We start from the raw sequence: 21,114 nt of genomic DNA, 5'->3' as shown, positions 1-21,114 counted from the left end.
TAAATTATCTGTTTGACATATTTTGCTCAGCTCCGTTCCCTGAAATGAAATGCATAATTACATTCTGGTCCAGAAAGACTCTTGAGTAACCCACCGTGTCCTTAGAAACACATTCGTCTATTCTGGGTTGCAGAATGCTGTCTATTTAAAGGGTCTGATGGAGAGTTGGGAGAAGGAAATGGCCATCCACTCCAGCATTCTTGCCTAGAGAATCCCATGGACAGAGGAGCCTGGGAGGCTACAGTCCACGGGGGGTTGCAAAGAGTCGGACACGACTGAGCGACTGAGCAGCTGATGGAGAAAAGAGTGGTGGTTGCCAATGGTGGGGAGGTTGAGGGAAGGATGGAGTTGGAAATTAGGGTTAGCAGATGTGAGCTTTTATATACAGAATGGAGAGACAGCAAGATCCTCCTGTATAGCACAGGGACCTGTATTCAGTATTCTATGATAAACTATCATGAAAAGGATTATTAAAGTATGTAAAGGTATAACTGAATCACTTTGCCGTACAGCCGAAATTAACACAACAGTATAATCAACTATATTGTATAGTCTCTTAAGTCGTGTCCAGCTCTTGGGACCCCATGGACCGTAGCCCACCAGGCTCCTCTGTCCATGGGATTCTCCAGGCAGGAATACTGGAGTCGGTTGTCATGCCCTCCTCCGGGGGTCTTCCCAATGCAGCAATCGAACCCAAGTCTCCTGCATTGGAGGCAGATTCTTTACCACTGAGACCCCTGGGAAGCCCGTAATCAACTATACACTTCAATAGAAAATGTTGATTTTTAAAAGTAGCATCCTTGTATCATCACTTGAAATATTTTCTGTCTCTAATGCATTATTTGTAATGCTCATGTGTGACATTCTTATGAATATCATACATCCCTTATCCATTGAGAGTTGTGGGATCCACACCGAGATGCATTGAAATGGTCAGGTTTGTTTTTGAGAGAAGGGGGAGGGGAAGCCAGTGGCTTGCAGGATCTTTAGTTCCCCAATCAGGGATTGAACCCAGGTCCTTGCAGTGAGGGCGTGGAGACCTGATCACTGGACTGCCAGGAAATTCATTCCCAAGGATGTCACTCTTTCAAAGTGGACTCCTCCAAACTCCACAGGTCGATAGCTTAGATGTATCATAAACTTGTTACAGAGGCTGCAGAGTTTCCTCTCGAAGGCAGGCGGTATTTGACATGAAAATGAGGATCGCTGTACCAACACTCTTAATTATGAATGATGACTTGATAGGACAGGCTGCATGACTTGCTGATGATCCTGGAGATGTACCTACCATGTCCTTCAGTCTCTTCCAAGGAAGCTAAGGTTCAGGGCAACAATGTCTGGAGCCCAGATGCGCACTATTGAGCCGCCCAAGACTGATGAGTATTCACTGTCTGCATGCATGCTTAATCGTGTTAGTCCTGTTCCGACTCTTTGCGACCCTATGGACGGTAGCCCTCCAGGCTCCTCTGTCCATGGGATTCACCAGACAAGAATAGTGGACTGAGTTGCCATTTCCTCTGCTAGGGGATCTTCGAGGCCCAAGGATCGACCTGTGTCTCTTAACATCTTTTGCTTTAGCAGGCTCTTTCAATTTGCTGATCCCTTTTTGTTGGGCCTCTTAGGTGGCGCTAGTGGTAAAGAACTGGCCTGCCAGTGCAGGAGACTTAAGAGATGTGGGTTCCATCCCTGGATCTGGAAGATCCCCCTGGAGAAGGAAATGGCAACCCAGTCCAGTGTTTTTGCCCGGAGAATTCCATGGGCAGAAGAGCCTGGCGGGCTACAGTCCATAGAGTTGCAAAGAGTCGGACACGACTGAAGTGACTTGGCATGCCCTTAGTATTGGCTGATAAATGTGCACATGGCAGGAAGCCGATCTGGTCTGGGTGCACACCTGTGTTTTCCACATCTTAGAAGACTTTCAGAGTTCCACTCATAATATCTTAGGGTGTAGTGATGGGTTTTTTTTAATATTTATTTTTTATTGAAGTATAGTTGATTTGCAGTGTTGTGTTAGTTTCAAGCATACAGTGAAGTGATTCAGCTATATATGAGTGTGAGTGTCTGTATGTGTGTGTGTTTCTGATTCTTTTCCCATATAGCTTGTTATAAAATATTGGGTATAGCTCCCTGTGCTATACAATAGGTTCTTGTTAATCTATTTTATAAAAGTAACTGTTTTTTTAAATCTGAGAAAGTGTTTAGGTTGTGCATAGTGAAATTGTACTTGTTTACTTGCTACACTTAGGAACTTGAGTGACTGTGTGGACTGTTGCCTCCCAGCCTCTTCTGTCCATGGGCATTCTTCAGGCAAGAATACTGGAGTGGGTTGCCATGCCCTCCTCCAGGGGATCTTCCGAACTCAGGGATGGAACCCTCGTCTCTTGCAGTGGCAGGCGGGTTCTTTACCACTGAACCACCCTGAAGCCCAAGAAGCAAATTAGATGTCCATACCGTTGTCTGCATCGCTATCGATACATGTTGTGGTGACATGTTGGTTCATGTAACGAAGTCTCCAGGGTTCCTTGAATATTTTGTTCTCCTTGGGGGAGTTCACTGTGGAAGTAGTCAGGACACTGGCTAGAGTCTACGGCCTGGAGAGGCCGCTGCACTAGATTGATCGGTGAAAAAGGATTTCCTGGAGTGATGTGTAGGGTTTCCCGGAAGATGTAAGATGCCCCCTGTGACGCCGGTCATCGGTTCATCATCTGTGTCTGGTTTCTCCTTTCCCTTTAGGCCGCCTGCTGTGCGTCGGCGTTCTTATAAAGGATCACTGTTGCTGGGAGGTGCTGGACGCGTCTGGCATCTTTGGAGCCCTGCAGCGGCGGGAATCCGGTCCGAGGATTAAGGCAGCGCAGCGGTCTTGGGATGGGCGGTCAGGACCACCGCCGGGCTGGCTGTTGACCTTGGGCTCTGTCTATGCCTCATCGGGAGTGGGTCTGCAGGAAGCCCTTCGCCTCTCCCGGCGCTCGGTTCTTGGAAGCCGCTCTGTCTCCCCGAGGGCACCCCCGCCACTCCCTTGTCTGGTCTGCTCAGAGTCTCCGCCCCCAGACGCCCCACCCACCCAGCCCCGGATGTGCCCGTGAGCCATGTCGAGACCCCAGGGACTGTTATGGCTTCCGCTGGCCTTCACCCCCGTCTGCGTCATGGTCAACTCCAACGTCCTGCTGTGGATCACCGCCCTGGCCGTCAAGTTCACGGTCATCGACAGCCAGGCCCAGTACCCCGTGGTCAGCACCAACTACGGCAAGATCCGGGGCTTGAGAACGCCGCTGCCCAATGAGATCCTAGGGCCCGTGGAGCAGTACCTGGGGGTCCCGTACGCCTCGCCCCCCACCGGGGAGAGGCGCTTCCAGCCCCCCGAGCCCCCCTCCTCGTGGACCGGGGTCCGCAATGCCACCCAGTTCGCCGCCGTCTGCCCCCAGCACCTGGACGAGAGGTCGCTCCTGCACGACATGCTGCCTGTGTGGTTCACAGCCAACCTGGACACGCTGATGACCTACGTGCAGGACCAGAATGAAGACTGCCTCTACCTGAACATATACGTGCCCACGGAGGACGGTGAGTAGCGTCTTTGGCAGAGAGCGGCACCTGCTGGGTCCGCCTCCCCGTGTGCCTGACAGCCTTTTCTCACGTCCTGTGCATGACAGTTTCTATGACCCAGTTATTATTTTGCATCTTCACAGTGCACTTATCACTCGTGACTTTCTGCAGTGTGTATTTACACAGCTGGACAGTCCTGAAATGAATGACTTAGTTCTTTCCGGCTTTTGTAGTATTGCTGCCGTCTTTATTCGCAGATGAGAATCCGTGCGAGCCTATACTCTTGTAGATTTCACTGGGATCACCTGTAAAAGGCGCATCTAAAGAAACTAATAGAATTAACGTGATCGGCCTTCACGGAGCCACTGAAAATCATATCAGGAATAGTGCCTTTGGCTTTAACGTCTTAAGATGCTCGCGCTTTTCCTGTTGAGTCTTAAGAGGAACCACCGATTTTTTTAAATACACAAGCGAGGGATAGTTCGTTGAACGATTGGACTTGATTGTTGAGAAGCCGCCTTGTCGCGGTAAACTTGGACGTCGTTTCGTTCCAGTAGTCACTGCCGGCAAAACGCAGATGTGTGCCGTCAGAAGGGTCTAGCTACCTCAGAAAAATAATGTTATTGCTGAGACCCAGTGCCCCCTTTCCTTTTGGATAACTCAGCAGTCAAAGTCTTGGTAACAGTAATGTTCCATCTAACTCCAGAGCTTGTAAAACTTGGGTATCTCCTTCTTTGTGTAGACTTCAAAAGGCCAACCAGACTGAAGTTGGGCTAGGTCCATGAGAAAAATTATGTTCTCACTAGAACAAAATGACCCTTTTTTTTTGTTTGGCTAACACAGCAGTGAAAGTCTGTGAAAGGCATCACGTTTCATAGATTATTATAACTTAATATCACGCTAGTAGAACTTGGCTATCTCCTTGTTCGTGAAGACTTTGAATTAAAATGTTTGATACAGACCAACCAGACTACTGGATACAGTGTAGACCCATTAATTTTTTCATTTCTTATTTACATGTGCTATTTTCGTAGAAGGAGAAGAAAAACAATAGAATGCAGTCTTCCTGGAATTTAAAAGTTAGAGGCCTCATAGTAGCCATCCGTGTCTACTCTGAAAACCAGAGTGCATGCTTGTCCTTGGTAACTTTGACGCACACCTTTGTCTTCCTTTTTTCCCCCCTCTTTAATCCTTGAGAGATGTTTCTCCGTGAGACTCAACTGAGAGTCTGGCCACAAGCGATGATATTACTCAGGGATATCCAGAATTGCATCGTGTCTGCCGTGTGGTTCTTTCTCAGGGCGGATGCAGGGAGGTGGTGTGAGGACTGTTCAGGAGAAAGCAGGCCGCTGGCATCTGTTAGGGAGATGACAAAGGATGTCCAGGGAAAGATACGGAAGGGCTGGGCTTCATCATATCAGCAGAGGTTGGCATGGAGACAGCCTCCTTGTTGCTATGGAGACAGAGGAACCAATCACCTTGCATAGTCTAGGGCTGAATGGGGTTCAAGGAGTGACACCCGATGCCTTACTTCCATGTCCTACCCTGAGCTGTCCTTGCACTTGGCAGCTGCTAGTACCTCCTTGGTGCATCGACAAGGATGGGTAACCCCATCCCAAGCAAATTAAAGGTTCGCCTTTCAAAGCCACCTAAGTCCTGGACTTTCATCCTGAGCTGTCCACATGAAGGAATTAAAAGAAAGATGGAAGGGGAGGCAGGGTAGAGGGAACAAACCTGGGTAAAAGATTAAAATTGCTTTCACAATAAATTTGACATGCTGGGGTTTATGAACAGGTGACTTGAGAGTGCTACCCTTCCAAATAAGGAATGTGCTTCAAAGGGGATGCCTCCTTATGAGAAAGTGAAAAAGTGTTAGTCCCTCAGACATGTCCGTCCCTTTGCGACCCCCTGGACTATAGCCCGCCGGGCTCCTCTGTCCATGGGATTCTCCAGGCAGAAATACTGGAGTGGGTTGCCATTCCCTTCTTCAAGGGACCTTCCCTAGGGATCGAACGAGGCTCTCTTGCATTGCAGGCAGGTCCTTTACAGTCTGAGCCTTGAGAGGTAGGGTGCAATTAGACCATCCAGGAAGAAAAGTCAATAGCTTCCTTGATCGCAGACTCATAAGTGTGCAATTGTGTGGATGGAAACCATAAGCAATTTGGCCATTTCTTTGTGGTTCAGAATTCAATAGGAGTTTTGGGGGAAAAAAAGGTGAAAAATGCTGCCTAACAGAGAAGCAATCTAAATTTAAGAATAAAGGCAGTGCTGCTTGTTGACTCCTGGGGTATTTTTATATCGCTTTTGCACGCCGTATCTCACATCATCTTGATGGGAGAATCAGAAATCTAATACGGGCTGAATGGCTAAAATTGATCTCCCTATAATATATAAATAAGGATTTTCACTGGTGAGTGAAGCCACACGCCTGTGTGTCTGCAGAAACAGAAAATTGCAGCCTATTGGGTCAGGAGTTCTGTGCGTTTAAGAAAGATCACTCGTATCCATTTCAAAATGAACATGGAGGTTTAGATATTTAATCACTGGTTCTTCCTAAATGAAGAAACCCTACTTCTACCACAACACATGAAAATTATGGCTTCATGCTGGTCCCTGCAAAGAGCTTCCTTTACGGCATATCTAAATTTGTAACTGTGCCTTTGATTAAATGGATGTATGGTGATACCAGCTATTTGGAATTCAGAATTCCACTTTGGCACTCGGTTAGTTAATTTTTTTTTTTTTTTTTTGGTTTGTCCTGATGCTTTGATCAGTTGGTGTTTCCGTGTGACTTCACTAGCAATAATGTAGTTATGTATTGCTGTTATGTACCAGTTAAGCTTGACGTGTTGGCATGGCAACAGAGACAGCCATTCTTAATTTGTAGAGACACACACTTATTGGAAGCAGAATAGTGGCTCCCCCAGAGAAGGGCGGGCTTCCCGGATGCCTCAGTGGTAAAGAACCCGCCTGCAACGCAGAAGGCGTGGGTTCGATCCCTGGGTGGTGAAGGGTCCCCGGAGGAGGAAATGACAACTCACCGTAATATTTTTGCCTGGAGAATCCCATGGACAGAGGAGCCCGTCTGGCCGCAGTCCATGGGGTCGCAAAGCGTCGGACACGATGGAAGCCACTTAGCAGTCGTGCGTGGCCGCACATGGAGGGCAGGGTGAGTCCTAAGCCCAGGAAACATTATTATTATAAAGACTATTATTGCCTTAGAGTGCTAAGCGGAGGAGGTTGCATCTAAAATTAATACCTGCTTACCTGTTGGAGGAGGAAATGGCAACCCACTCCAGTGTTCTTGCCTGGAGGATCCCAGGGACGGGGGAGCCTGGTGGGCTGCCATCTATGGGGTCGCACAGAGTCGGACACGACTGAAGCGACTTAGCAACAACCTGTTGACTTCAATATACTCTGGCTTATCTGGGTGGGTCCATATGGGATCGCAGAGACCGTTAGTTGTGGATGAGGGAGAGAGAAAAGGTGAGCAGGGCCAGAGGAAAACAACAGGGAAAAGGCCCAGCGGCCATTGCTGCCTTTGAGGACAAGACGGAGCCGGAAGTCATGGGATTCGGCAGCTTCTCGAAGCTGGAAAAGACAAGGTATCTCCTCTTGAGTCTCCAGAAAGCCCTGCCCACACCTCAATTTTAGCCTGCTGGAACTCTGACCTTCAGAACTCTAAGAGCCTCAATAGCTGCCCCTTGAAGCTGCAACATGGGTGGCAATTTGTTACGGCAGCAACACAAATCTGGTAGAGTTTGGGCAGCTTTTATCACAGTTTGAAATTTATCGTCAAGTGTTTCCCTGATTGAAAACAACCCACACACCACTAAACAGTTAATGTGAACTTTCTCCGTCACTCCTCATTCTGAGATGGTAATTCCTTTGTTCACCTTTGCAACGCCAGAATAGCTTGTTTTTATTAAACAGTCCTTTTAATGCTGGGTGCTTACAAATTTGCTGCTTTCTGTTATACATAGCAAGGACTCAATGCTAGTTGTGATGGCTGGGTGGAGATTTTTGAAGATGTGAGGTTTAAACTCTAGAAAGTAGACATCGAACTTTTGGTTGGAGGTGTGAAAAGAGGTTTACGGCAAACCTTTAGTTCAGTTCAGTCGCTCAGTCGTGTCCGACTCTTTGTGACCCCATGAATTGCAGCACGCCACTCCAGTTTTCTTGCGTGGAGAATCCCAGGGATGGGGGAGCCTGGTGGGCTGCTGTCTATGGGGTCACACAGAGTTGGCCACGACTGAAATGACTTAGCAGCAGCAGCAGCAGGCCTCCCTGTCCATCACCAACTCCCGGAGTTCACCCAAACTCATGTCCATCAAGTCGGTGATGCCATCCAGCCATCTCACCCTCTGTCGTCCCCTTCTCCTCCTGCCCCCAATCCCTCCCAACATCAGAGTCTTTTCCAGTGAGTCAACTGTTCGCATGAGGTGGGCAAAAGTATTGGAGTTTCAGCTTTAGCATCAGTCCTTCCAAAGAACACCTAGGACTGATCTCCTTCAGAATGGACTGGTTGGATCTCCTTGTAGTCCAAGGGCCTCTCAAGAGTCTTCTCCAACACCACAGTTCAAAAGCATCAGTTCTTCAGGGCTCAGCTTTCTTTATAGTCCAACTCTCACATCCATACACGACTGCTGGAAAAACCATAGCCTTGACAAACCTTACTAGTATTCAAAAGTGATGCTGATTTTATACAGGAGCGTAGTGAAAATGTTAGTCCCTCGGTCGTGTCTGACTCTTTGCAGCCCCATGGACTATAGCCCGCCAGGCTCCTCTGTCCATGGGATTCTCCAGGCAAGAATACTGGGGTGGGTTGCCATGCCTTCCTCCAGGGGGTCTTCCAGACACAGGGATGGAATGAAGGCAGTGTAATGAAGGCACCTTTAAAAATCTCCAGATGCCCAGAGTGGGTGTAAGTGAATGGCATCAAAGAAAACACCCAAATGATTCTCTTCCCTCATCTGACATTTAGAAGCAGCTGTACCTCTGAATGGATTCTTCTCATGTTAGCATAATCTTTTCAGCTCCTTGTTCCTTCTGGCAAGACCTCAGGATGTGATCTCTTCTGGGTCAGCTGGATCCTCTCCCCTTTTGAAAAACAACTTACTGGTGAATTTATTTGAGAGGATGTCAGTAAATTCTCTCCCCTCCCCAGTTTTAGTGAGATGTTTCTGAGGGACATCGCCATGCAAGTTGAAGGCAGACAGCATGACGGTTTGACTTCCATGAACTGAGACATGATCACCACAATAGTTTCAGCTAAGGTCCGTCTTCTCATGGGCTTCCCTGGAGGCTCAGTCTGTCAAGAATCTGCCTGCAGGAGACATGAGTTCGATCCCTCGGTTGGTAAGGTACCCTCGAGGGGAGATCACAGCAACCCACTCTAGTATTCTTGCCTGGGGAATCCCATGGACAGAGGAGCCTGGCGGGCTGCAGTCCATAGGGTTGCAAAGAGTCGGACACAACAGAGCAACTATACCACCTACCACCCAGATCTCATATAGCTCTAAGAAAAAGAAAAAAAGGAAAGATTTTTTTTCCTTGCGATGAGGACTGTTAGGCTGTACTCTTTTTTAAAACAAAAAATAACTTATTTTAATTGGAGGCTAATTACTTTTCAATATTGTAGTGGTTTTGCCATACATCGATATGAATAATCCACGGGTGTACATGTGTTCCCCATCCTGAACCCCCCTCCCCCCTCCCTCCCCATCCCATCCCTCAGGGTCATCCCAGTGCACCAGCCCTGAGCGCCCTGTCTCACGCATCAAACCTGGACTGGCACGATCTCCAAGTTTCCTGTGTCTCGTCGAGCAGTGGTAACACAGCCCTCAACCCTGTACCTTATACCCTTGGTGCTTGTTTATCTTAGAACTGGGAGCTTGTACATTCCAACCATTTTCATCCAACCCCCCAACGCCTCCTCCACCCCTCCACTTCCGGCTGCAGCAAATCTGATCTCTTCTTCTACGGGTTTGGTGTTTTTTAAAAACGTATTTTTTTATTGGGGTATAGATGGTACACAATGCTGTGTTAGTTTCTTCTGTACAGCAAAGTGAATCTGCTAAACGTATGCACATATCCCCTCATTTTCAGATTCTTTTCTGGCATAGCTTACTCCAGAGTGTTGAATAGAGTTCCCTGTGCTCTGCAGCAGGTTCCTACTAGTTATCTATGTTTTATAGAGTAATGTGTATTTGTCAATCGCACTCTCCCAATCTATCCTTGCCTCCCTCCTTACCCCTTGGTAACCATAAGTTGGTTCTCTACATCTGTGACTCTGTTTTGTAAAGAGGTTCCGTTGTACTATTTTTTTTTTTTTAGATTCTACATATAAGTGATGCAGTATGATTTTTAGTTTCCATATGGATGTGAATACAGTATTTGTGCTTTTTTAAAACCAGTCTCATTTAGCATTATGCCATCGAGGCCACTCACTTTGTCACAGACAGTAGGAATTTCCTTTTCAACAGCTGGGTAATATTCCACCGCATACCTAAACCTACATACCAACTTGTCTACCCATTTGTGTGTGCGTTGTTGCTTTAGTTATTCCTGTGCCTTGACTACTGTATACAGTGCTGCTGTGAAGGTGGGGTTGCAGTAACTTCTCTGAATCCTTCCGACTGTCAGCTTGGTTCAGTCCTTCCACTGAGCTTGCAGCATTGATTGGCTAAGAACACGCCTGCCAGCCTGCAAATGCCAGCCTGTTCCCTTGCCTGTTGAGTGATTATGGGCGGGTTCTTCAGCTAGTGTGTGCCTCAGTTTCCTTGGGTATAAAATAGAGATGAGCTGGGAGACTTCTTTGCACACATATCGAGCCCCTAATTGGATATTTGTGAAGCATAGTTAATACAAGAACAGAGAACGTGAAAAGGTTTCTCGCTCAGTCTTGTCTGACTCTTTGCGACCCACCAGGCTCCTCTGTCCATGGGATCGTCCAGGCAAGAATACTGCAGTGGGTTGCCATTCCCTGCTCCAGGGGGTCTTCCCCACCCAGTGATAGAACCCTGGTGTCCTGCATGACAGGCAGATTCTTGATTGTCTGAGCCACTAGGAGATCCCGGAGAACCAGAACTTTTCAGCTAATTTGTACATATGTAGAGTTGACTCATTGGAAAAGTCTCTGTTGCTGGGAGGGATTGGCGGCAGGAGGAGAAGGGGACGACAGAGGATGAGATGGCTGGATGGCATCACTGACTCGATGGACGTGAGTCTGGGTGAACTCCGGGAGTTGGTGATGGACAGGGAGGCCTGGCGTGCTGCGATTCATGGGGTTGCAGAGTCGGACATGACTGAGCGACTGAACTGAACTGAACTGATCTGTCCACTATAATGTCCAGTACATCGCCAATGTAACATAAGTGTCTATATGTCATAGTGCGAGGGTCAGCTTAGGAAATGGGACTGAGGGTCTGTCACTTCTGATAGTTCCTAATATGGCTTTAAAAAAGGGAGTTTTGAGAAATGGAATATTTTTTTTTTAATTGAAGTGTAGTTGAGTTACAATGCTGAGTTAGTTTCTGCTGTACAGCAAAGAGATTCAGTTACATACACACACACACACACACACATATATGGGTTTTCATGTTCGTTTCCATGGTGGTTTATCACTGGATGTTGAATGTGGTCCCCGGTGTGGAACAGTAGGAACTTGCTTGTCTGTTCTAAATACAGTAGTGACTGTCTGCTAACCCCAAGGTCCTATTCCATCCCTTCCCCTCCCCCTAGGTAGCCACACATCTGGTCTCTGTGCCTCTGAGTCTGTTTCTCTTTTGTAGATAAGTTCCTTTGTGTTGTGTTTTAGATTCCACATTTAAGTGATATCACGTGATATTTGTCTTTCTATTTCTGAATCACTTCACTTAGTATCATCAGCTGTCAGTCCATCCAAGTTGCTGCAAATGACAATACATCAGGAATGGCATTTTTTTTTTTTTTTAACAAAGAGCAGAGTATTACCTTCTGCTTTATTCCTAAGCTTTGTCTTTTTCGGCCTGAGTCGTCAACTGGATTTTTAGCATCCCACTTGATTTACAGAAATTAATCATCAAAGAAGCATTAAAATGCATTTCTTGGAACAGGCTCTCAGAACAGCCAAAGACAATAGCACAATTCTTTTTTTAACGTCAGATAAAGGGAAAATGAAGTGCCTTTCTCTTCTCATCAAGTCACAAATAGTTCAGGTGTATGCAGAGGGAAAAAAAAAAATCTAGGTGAAAAACTTAAAGCTGTGCAAGTTAACGCAGTGAGACAGGTGTTTTAGCCCGTCCACATCAGCAGGAAGCTACGTGAGAGTCACTAATTGCTTCCCATTTTCATGTCAGGGGGATGTTTGACGTTGTGTAGACGTGGCTTGTAAGTGCAGATAATTAGGAAAGATTATTAGATAAATATCTCCCTGGCAAGGATTAATTGAAAACAATTTAGTACTTTGTGAACATGGACGAGAGTGGATTTCTGGCAACATGTGTTTCTCTCCCAGCTTAAGAAATTCTCCAATAGAAGAATAATCCTGTGGAGTGTTTAGAAATTGCCCATGTTTCGAATAACACAATTGGCTTAGCATGCCTTACAAGTTAGAAAACGTGTTCTCTAAGGAAGAGAATTTCCCACTGTATTTGTCATCTTCCAGAATGTGAGTTTTAACTCATTTGGCGGTTTATAATTTTTTTCCATTACTAGAACAAGTCCCAGTGACATCCTTGCTGTTACGTTACTCAGTCGTGCGCGACTCTTTGTGACCCCATGGACTGCAGCATGCCAGGCTGCCCTGTCCTTCAACATCTCTGGAGTTTGCTCAAATTCATATCCATTGTGTCGGTGATGCTACCTACCCATCTCATCCAAGTCACTTCAGTTCACTTCAGTTCAGTCCCTCAGTCGTGTCCGACTCTTTGCGACCCCATGAATCACAGCATGCCAGGCCTCCCTGTCCATCACCAACTCCCGGAGTTCACTCAGACTCACGTCCATCGAGTCTGTGATGCCATCCAGCCATCTCATCCTCTGTCATCCCCTTCTCCTCCTGCCCCCAATCCCTCCCAGCATCAGAGTCTTTTCCAATGAGTCAACTCTTCGCATGAGGTGACCAAAGTACTGGAGTTTCAGCTTTAGCATCAGTCTTTCCAAAGAATGATGCTACAGCTGAAACTCTAGTACTCTTAGGATGTATTAAAAACCACATTTGCTATCTTTGCATATTTATAAGCAATATTAAAAAAAAAACTGTTAGGAACTTGAGGTGCAAGTTAATCTGCTAGAGTATTTGTGTGTGTCCAAAAATTTGCTCATTATTTGTTCAGTATCCCACCACCCACAAGGGCTTCTGTTGTGGCTCAGCTGGTGAAGAACCTGCCTGCAATACCGGAGACCTGGGTTCGACCCTTGGGTTGGGAAGATCCCCTGGAGAAGGGAAAGGCTAGGCACTGCAGTATTCTGGCCTGGAGAATTCCATGGACTGTATAGTCCATGCGGTCACAAAGAGTCAGACATGACTGAGTGACTTTCGCTTTCTTTCATCCCACCCTCTAGGACATGTAATAGCTTCATTTGCTTCCAGAGACATTGCTGGTTTGCACACTTGTTTATTTTGCATATTGTCTTGGTGAAGCTTTCAGCCTCCTTAGTGTTCATTGACCTCACTTATGAGTAATAATTGTATTGTGTGTATGTGCTGTTGCTAAGTTGCTTCAGTCGTGTCCGACTCTGTGCGACCCCTTAGACAGCAGCCCACCAGGCTCCTCTGTGTCTATGTGGGTGTACTTAATTGTTCAATTGCGTCAGATTCTTTGCGACCCCATGGACTGTAGCCCACCAAGCTCCTCTGTGCATGGGATTGTCCAGGCAAGAATACTGGAGTGGGTTGCCTTTCCCTTCTCCAGGAGATCTTCCCAACCCAGGCATCAAACCCAGGTCTCCTGCATTGCAGACGGATTCTTTACTGTCTGAGCCACCAGGGAAGCCCAAGAATACTCGAGTGGGTAGCCTTTCCCTTCTCCAGGAGATCTTCCCAACCCAGGCATCGAACCCAGGTCTTCTGCATTGCAGATGGATTCTTTACTGTCTGAGCCACCAGGGATGCCCAATAGTATTTTATCTCCTGTGAATGTCTTTTCATATTATAGTGATTTGGGTCTAAGCTACTGTATATGAAATAATTAGAAAATAGAAAGCATGGGTATGTTCTTGTAACCTCAGTTTTATGTCCATTCAGTGTTGGCCTCATTACCAGTATCTGTCAGCGGAAGATTAAGTTTCTTCAGTGTTATGAAGGGGAGTCGATTCCTGTCTGTCTGGTCTCTTGCTTGCTTGTCCTAAATCAGGCTGTTTGTATTAATGAATTACATTCATTACTGTTGGTACAATGAATTCCTGTTATGTTTTTTCTCTTTTACGGTTAACCAGGCTGTTGGTGTAATGAATTAGTTTCATGTTTTGCTCCCTTTATGGTTAACCAGGATGATTCTGTAACGAATTAATTTCATGTTTTACTCCCTTTATGGTTAACCAGGATGATTCTGTAGTGAATTAATTTCTTGTTTTCTCCTTATAGTTAAACATGAATCAGTTTCATGTGTTACTCCCTTTACAGTTAACCAGGCTGTTTCTATAATGAATTAATTTCTTGTTTTCTCTTTTATAGTTCGACATGAATTAATTTCATGTGTTACTCCCTTTACAGTTAAGCGGGCTGTTTCTGTAATGAATTCGTTTCATATTTTCTGCTAATCAATTAGTTTCATGTTTTCTCCTTTATGGTTAAACATGACTTCCTTTCATGTTTTACCTCCTTTATGGTCAAGGAGGCTGTTTCTGTAAGGAGTTAGTTGCGTGTTGAAGGCAATGGCACCCCACTCCAGTACTCTTGCCTGGAGAATCCCGTGGACGGAGGAGCCTGGAAGGCTGCAGTCCAGGGGGTCGCTGAGGGTCGGACACGACTGAGCGACCTCACTTTCACTTTCTCCTTACGCTGCCTGCAGGGACAGACACACTGCAGTGAAAGCGAACAGAAGCTGATACTCCGTTCAGTTCGGCTGTCAGGACCGCAGAGAGTTTGTGAGGCGTGCAAAACAACAGCCCCGCGTCAATAGATCAGACCTACAAATCACCGGGGAGCTTGCAGACAGAAAGTGTGAAAAAGAGCTGTCTGTTCACGCCCTGACCCCTTGTTAGGATGAAATGAAGCCGAGACACAAGATCGTCTCTGTCTCATTAATTCAGTCGAATATTCTTTGTAGGCTTGGAAAAGTAACTTTCTACAACTGGAAACAGATTTTAAAAAATGCAAAAAAAAAAAAATTCTTGGTAGATTTCACATGTCTGATGATTTGGAGTGGTGATGATGGAGGTTGGTGTATAGTTTGTTCAGTATCTGTGTGTGTTGGTGTGTCTGTGTGTGTATGATTTAGGAGGAAAATCCACAAGAAAAACCACCCATAATCACCTCAAGATCCCGTGTGTTTCGATTTTCTGGAAAAAGCCAAATTGCGCATGGAGATGACTAGACCATGCCTTCCTCCCAGAGTCCCCAGGTACTTTGAGTTTTCCCTTCATTGGGACACTGCCTTGTCTGACGTGACTGCGGTCCCTTGTACAATCCTGGAGTTTCCCCTGGGGAAGAGGGTGTGTGCCCATCTGAAAGGGAGGAAAACTGAGAGTATTGATTTGTCTCAAGCCAAGGAGCTTTTGTAGTCCGTTTCCACGAGTTCTGAAAATGACACGTCCCCAAGCACTCCTATCCCTTTGCCTTAAGACGGGTGCTTTGAGCTGTGTTGTGTTCTGTTTTATGATGCGACATAATCCATCATCCCATCCAAAAGCGGACACGTTCACCTCACATGCTGTATCTTCACTGTGGTTCTAACTCGAGTCAGATCCTCTGTGGGTCTTGAGAGCCCAACAGGGAATCTTTGTGTATTTTTTCTTCTCTCCTCCATTTCTTATTCTCCTCGCAGCCTTCTTGGATGGTTCATTGAGAAATAGTGATGAGTCACTGTTTGTACTTAGCGTATACATGGTTTTGGGTGAATCCAACAGAGGTCCATCTAGTCAAAGCTGTGGTTTTTCCAGTAGTCGTGTATGGATGTGAGAGTTGGACTATAAAGAAAGCTGAGCGCCAAAGAATTGATGCTTTTGAACTGTGCTGTTGGAGAAGAGTCTTGAGAGTCCCTTGGACTGTGAGGACATGAAACCAGTCAATCCTAAAGGAAATCAGTCCTGAATATTCATTGGAAGGACTGATGCTGAAGCTGAAACTCCAGTACTTTGGCCACTTTATGCGAAGAGCTGACTCACTGGAAAAGACCCTGATGCTGGGAAAGATTGAAGGCGGGAGGAGAAGGGGACGACAGAGGGTGAGATGGTTGGATGGCATCACGGACTCAATGGACATGAGTTTGAGCAAGCTCTGGAAGTTGGTGATGGACAGGGAAGCCTGGCGTGCTGCAGTGCATGGGGTCACAGAGTCGGACACGACTCAGCCACTAAAACAACAGATAAGATGATGTATAGAAATATAAGGCCTTTGATGGAAAAGTACATGAGTCCCAGCAAAAACTAAAGTTTCAGAAAGGCATCAGTAGGCACAGTGAATTCAAGCAGGGAGTGCTTTAAGTTTCCATGGAGGAAAAAAAAAAAAGAAAGAATTTGAAAGTTATCTTTTCTATTGAGGATCCATGATGGAAATGTTCCCATCATTCTTGAGATGACGATTCAAACATCCACTCCTTTACCGTGAGGTGAAGAAACTCTTTCCGAGTTTCCGAAAGCTAAGCTTCTTGTTCGTTGCTTCTCTAGATGGACCAAGACATAAAATGTACAGAATGGTGAGAGAGGGAGAGATAAATAAAAACCATGACAGAACTACAGGGAGCTGCTTTGGTGGTGCAATTCAACCTGCAAAGTACTCACTTGGGTTTTTTTTTGCTTTTTTGCATAGCTCTATTTTTGACATTGGAGGATTCATAAATGGAATTACATCCGAAGGAATGCTAATGCCTATTTTTCTTCTTAACAGACTGTGCAATAAAATTTGTCAAAGAGCACAAGTTTCCTTTCTTACTGAATTCAAATATACTTATCTTCTGAAATTAGGAAAAAAAAAATCATTAAGCGCTTTGCTGCTCCTCCCAAATCTTTACCTAGTGAAATACTTTCATAATGCTATATTTTAGACTCCCAGAAATCTTGTGATATCACTATAATATTAATTTCCTACATTTTGACACCTAGCTTAGGGACTTCCCTGGCGGTCCAGTGGCGAAGACCCCACTTTCCAATGCAGGAGGCGTGGGCTTGATCCCTGGGAGGGAAATAAGGTCCCACATGAAGCTGGGTGCATCCAAAAATTAAAAAAAAAGGAAAAGTTTAAATTTAAAAAGCAGAATAGTAAATTGTAGAGAGGAAATTGTCTCTTCCCTAAGAAAATTAAATCAATAAAAACATAAGAAAGCTCAATTCGATATTTCCTTTTGAGTTTAAGTCAGGTAATGAGATTTGCACATTGTATAAGGATGTTTGCCTTCCTCTCCCCCACCTCCCAAAGAAAGGGATTTTAGTAGATTGACTGTCCTACGACCCAATGATCATATTACCCGGGGGTGACTGGGGAATTCAACCAACACGTGAATCACAGAGTTACGAGGTCCTCCCTAGGCTGCTGTGGATAACCTGTCCATTATCTGACTCTTAGTTGGCTATCTTGGTACCAAGAGTCATAACCAGTGTCAACCAATAGGCGTGTGTTTTCTCTCATTGATCATGACATGCGCGTGGCAGTCATATTATTATTTTTTTTAATTGGCAGATAATTGCTTTACAATGTCGTGTTGGTTAGCGCTGCTCAGCAGTGTGAATCAGCCATATGTATACATGTACCTTCTCCCTCTTGAGCCCCCCACCCACCCCCCATCCAGCCCTCTAGGTCATCACAGAGCACCGAGCTGAGGTCCCTGTGCTAATACATAGCAGCTTCCCACTAGCTGTCTGTTTTACGCATGGTGCTGTATATGGGTGGGCTTCTCTGATGGCTCAGATAGTAAAGAATCTGCCTGCGCTGTGGGAGACGCAGGTTCAATCCCTGGGTCAGGAAGATCCCCTGGACAAGGGCACGACAACCCATTCCAGTATTCTTGCCGGGAAAATCCCATGGACAGAGAAGCCTGGTGGGCTACAGTCCATGGGGTCGCAAAGAGTCAGACGCGACTGACATTATCATTTTCAGTGTATATATATATATATATCAGCAGTTTTATTTATTTTTTTTTGGCAAATGCATGTAATTCTTGGCTCATCTATATTGAACCTGAAATGTTTTCATACTTTTTTAAAAAAAAAAGTAATATAGATCCAATACGAATTACAGAATGAGAAAGAAAATAGATTCCCTCTGCTTCCTGCAACAAGCAGATCACATGCACCAAGGAGGAAGCGTTTTGCAGCTGAGACTTCGATTTCCCCACAGGAAACCCTCTGCACGACAATAACCAGCTTCAGTCTTTCTGAAGCTGCGTGTTTCCCCAAAATAGCAAACCCCAGAGGTGTTCCAGGGGAAGGAAGCAGAAAATTGTGACGGAATGGCCAGCACACTAACGTGCTTGCATTTCGGGGATAGCGGTGCGTTGCCCGGCTTTAAATGCAGTCGTCTATAATTTGATTTCATGGAGATGGAATCGTTTCTGAGGAATTAATTAAAGTTCACAGGTAGGAAAAAGAGTTGAGCTTAACATCTCAGAGGGCTTTCTCTAGACTTAGGAGAAAATGCTCTTCCTCTAGCCTTTTTTTTTTAAAATTAAGGTTGTGCAATTATTATTATTGTGTGTGTGTTAGCCACTCAGTCATGTCCAACTCTGTGCGACCCCATGGACTGTGGCCTGCCAGGTTCCTCTGTCCATGGGATTTTCCAGGCAAGAATACTGGCGTGGGTTGCCATGTCCTTACCCAGGGGATCTTCCCGACTCAGGGATTGAACCCGGGTGTCTTATGTCTCCTACATTGGCAAGCAGGTTTTTATTACTAGTGCTGAGAAGCCCATTATTATTGTTACTTTTTTTTTTTATTATTTATGTTATTTATTTAGGGCTGCACAGGATTTTTGCTAGTTGCTGTGCTCGGGCTTTTTCTTGCCGCGGTTTCTCCTGTTGTGGAGCACGGGCTCAGTACTTGAGGTGCATGGGTTTAGTTACTCTGCGGCATGTGGAATCTTTGCAGACCAGAGATTGAACTCTGGTCTCCTGCATTGGCGGGGCGACTCTCCTCATCCCTGAGCCCCCAGGGGAGGCCCCTTATTATTATAATTATTATGGTCATGGTTTAAAGTAGATAAGCTATGAGGAGGTAGCATGAGCTGTCTGGGGGCACATGAGATGTTGGGTTGGATACAGTCTGGGAGTATATAAATGATTATTGGGATTCCCTGGTGGTGCAGTGGTAAAGAGCCTGCCTGCTAAGGCAGGATTCATAATAGATGTGGGTTCAAGCCCTGGGTTGGGAAGATCCCCTGGAGAAGGAAATGGCAACCCACTCCAGTAATTGCCTGGAGAATCCCTGGACACAGGAACCTGAAGGGCTACAGTCCACGGGGTTGCAAAGAGTCCGACATGACTGAAGCGACTTAGCACACACAGAATGTCAATTGGAATCTTTTAAAAACTTTGAGACCATGCCTTGGCTATGCATTCTTCAGACTTTTTTCTTGTCACATGTTTTGAGTTTACCTGAGTAGAGGTTGAATTGTGTCTTCCCCCTCCCCAAACTCTGCAAAGATATGTTGAAGTTTTAGCAGCCCCCCAATACATATGAATGCCACCTTATCTTGAAATAGGGCTTTCACAAATGTTATCAAGGTAAAAATGAGGTCATAGTGAATTAGCTGCTGCTGCTGCTGCTAAGTCGCTTCAGTTGTGTCTAACTCTGTGCGACCCCATAGACGGCAGCCCACCAGACTTCCCCGCCCCTGGGATTCTCCAGGCAAGAACACTGGAGTGGGTTGCCATTTCATTCTCCAATGCATAAAAGTGAAAAGTGAAAGTGAAGTCACTCAGTTGTGCCCGACTCTTAGCGACCCAATGGACTGCAGCCTACCAGGCTCCTCCGTCTATGGATTTTCCAGGCAAGAGTACTGGAGTGGGGTGCCTTTGCCTTCTCCAACTGTACTATCAGGGCCCCTAAATCTGTTATAACTGGTGTCTTTATAAGAAGAGTTAGTGTATTCATTCAGAAATTTCTGTTTATGATAAAAATGGGCAGAAAATCAGAATACGTGTTTTCTGAAGAAGCCATAACTCAAGGTCAGTGGGTACTTGAAAAGATGCTTGACATCTTTAATTATCAGGGAAATGCAAGTCAACACTGGGGGATGTACTTTCACACCTGTAAGAACACCTGATATTGAAAGACAGATTTGGCAAGGATGTGGACAAAAGCGAACTCTTGTTTGCTGTTGGTAGGAATGTAAATTGGTACAGCCACTATGGAAAACTGTATGGAGGTTCCTCAAAAAAAGAAAAAGAAAGAGCAGCCATAAGATTCATCAGACCTGCTTCTGAGTATTTATCCAAAGAAAGAAAAAGATACTAACTTGGAAGATGTATGCACCCCTGTGTTCATTGCTGCATTAGTTACGATAGCCAAGATATGGACAGTCCATCAGTGGATGAAATCAGTGTCCATCAATGGATGAAATCAGTGTCCATCAAGGATGAAATCAGTGTCCGTCAGTGGATGAAGTCAATGTCCGTCAGTGGATGAAATCAGTGTCCGTCAATGGATGAAATCAGCGTCCATCAAGGATGAAATCAGTGTCCATCAGTGGATGAAATCAGCGTCCATCAAGGATGAAATCAGTGTCCGTCAATGGATGAAATCAGTGTCCATCAGTGGATGAAGTCAGTGTCCATCAGTGGATGAAGTCAGTGTCCATCAGTGGATGAAGTCAGTGTCCATCAATGGATGAAATCAATGTCCATCAATGGATGAAGTCAGTGTCTATCAATGGAAGAAAGGACAAACAAGATGTGATTGATATATTCAGTGCGATATTATGCCACCATTGAAAGAAGAAAATCCTGCCATTGCAAACAATATGGATGGACCTCAGTGGCGATATGTTTAGTAAAGGAAGTCTGACAAAGACAAATACTGTGTTTTTTTTTCAGTTATGTGTCAAATGTGAAAAGCAAAACCAGAAAAAAGACAGTCAAGCTCATACGGAGAGCAGACTGATGGTTACATGGTAGGGAGTTGGGAGTGGGAGAAATAAAACATAAGAACCCTGTAAATCTCACTTCCTTCCTTTCTACGATTGTATAAAAAGTAAGAAAACTAGCTTGTGGGAAGCTGTCCCTTCTATGTGAGCTTTGCCCATGGAGTCCTAGTGAAGCCTTTGCATCAGCATTTCAGAAGGAACTAATATAGGAGCCCTGGGTGTTCATTGGAAGGACTGATGCTAAAGCTGAAACCCCAATACTTTGGCCACCTGATGTGAAGAGTTGACTCATCGGAAAAGACTCTGATGCTGGGAGGGATTGGGGCAGGAGGAGAAGGGGACGACAGAGGATGAGA

General features: G+C 45.5%; 1 protein-coding gene across 3 annotated transcripts in view; it reads left to right on the top strand.

The window, feature by feature from the left end:
- NLGN4X (neuroligin 4 X-linked) overlaps window positions 1-21,114 on the top strand; it is a 391,119-nt gene that overhangs the window by 85,516 nt on the left and 284,489 nt on the right. For all 3 annotated transcript variants that reach the window (XM_025275805.3, XM_044937514.2, XM_044937515.2), the window contains one exon: window positions 2,734-3,558. In XM_025275805.3, the coding sequence (XP_025131590.1) occupies window positions 3,087-3,558 (472 nt within the window). In that variant the 5' untranslated portion in view covers window positions 2,734-3,086. The remainder of the gene's footprint in view (window positions 1-2,733; window positions 3,559-21,114) is intronic.

This window comes from Bubalus bubalis, chromosome X (assembly GCF_019923935.1).
Source record: "Bubalus bubalis isolate 160015118507 breed Murrah chromosome X, NDDB_SH_1, whole genome shotgun sequence".
Lineage (NCBI taxonomy): Eukaryota > Metazoa > Chordata > Mammalia > Artiodactyla > Bovidae > Bubalus > Bubalus bubalis.
The sequence above is the reverse complement of the archived record's forward strand: the minus strand, read 5'-3'. Positions and strand labels throughout refer to the sequence as shown.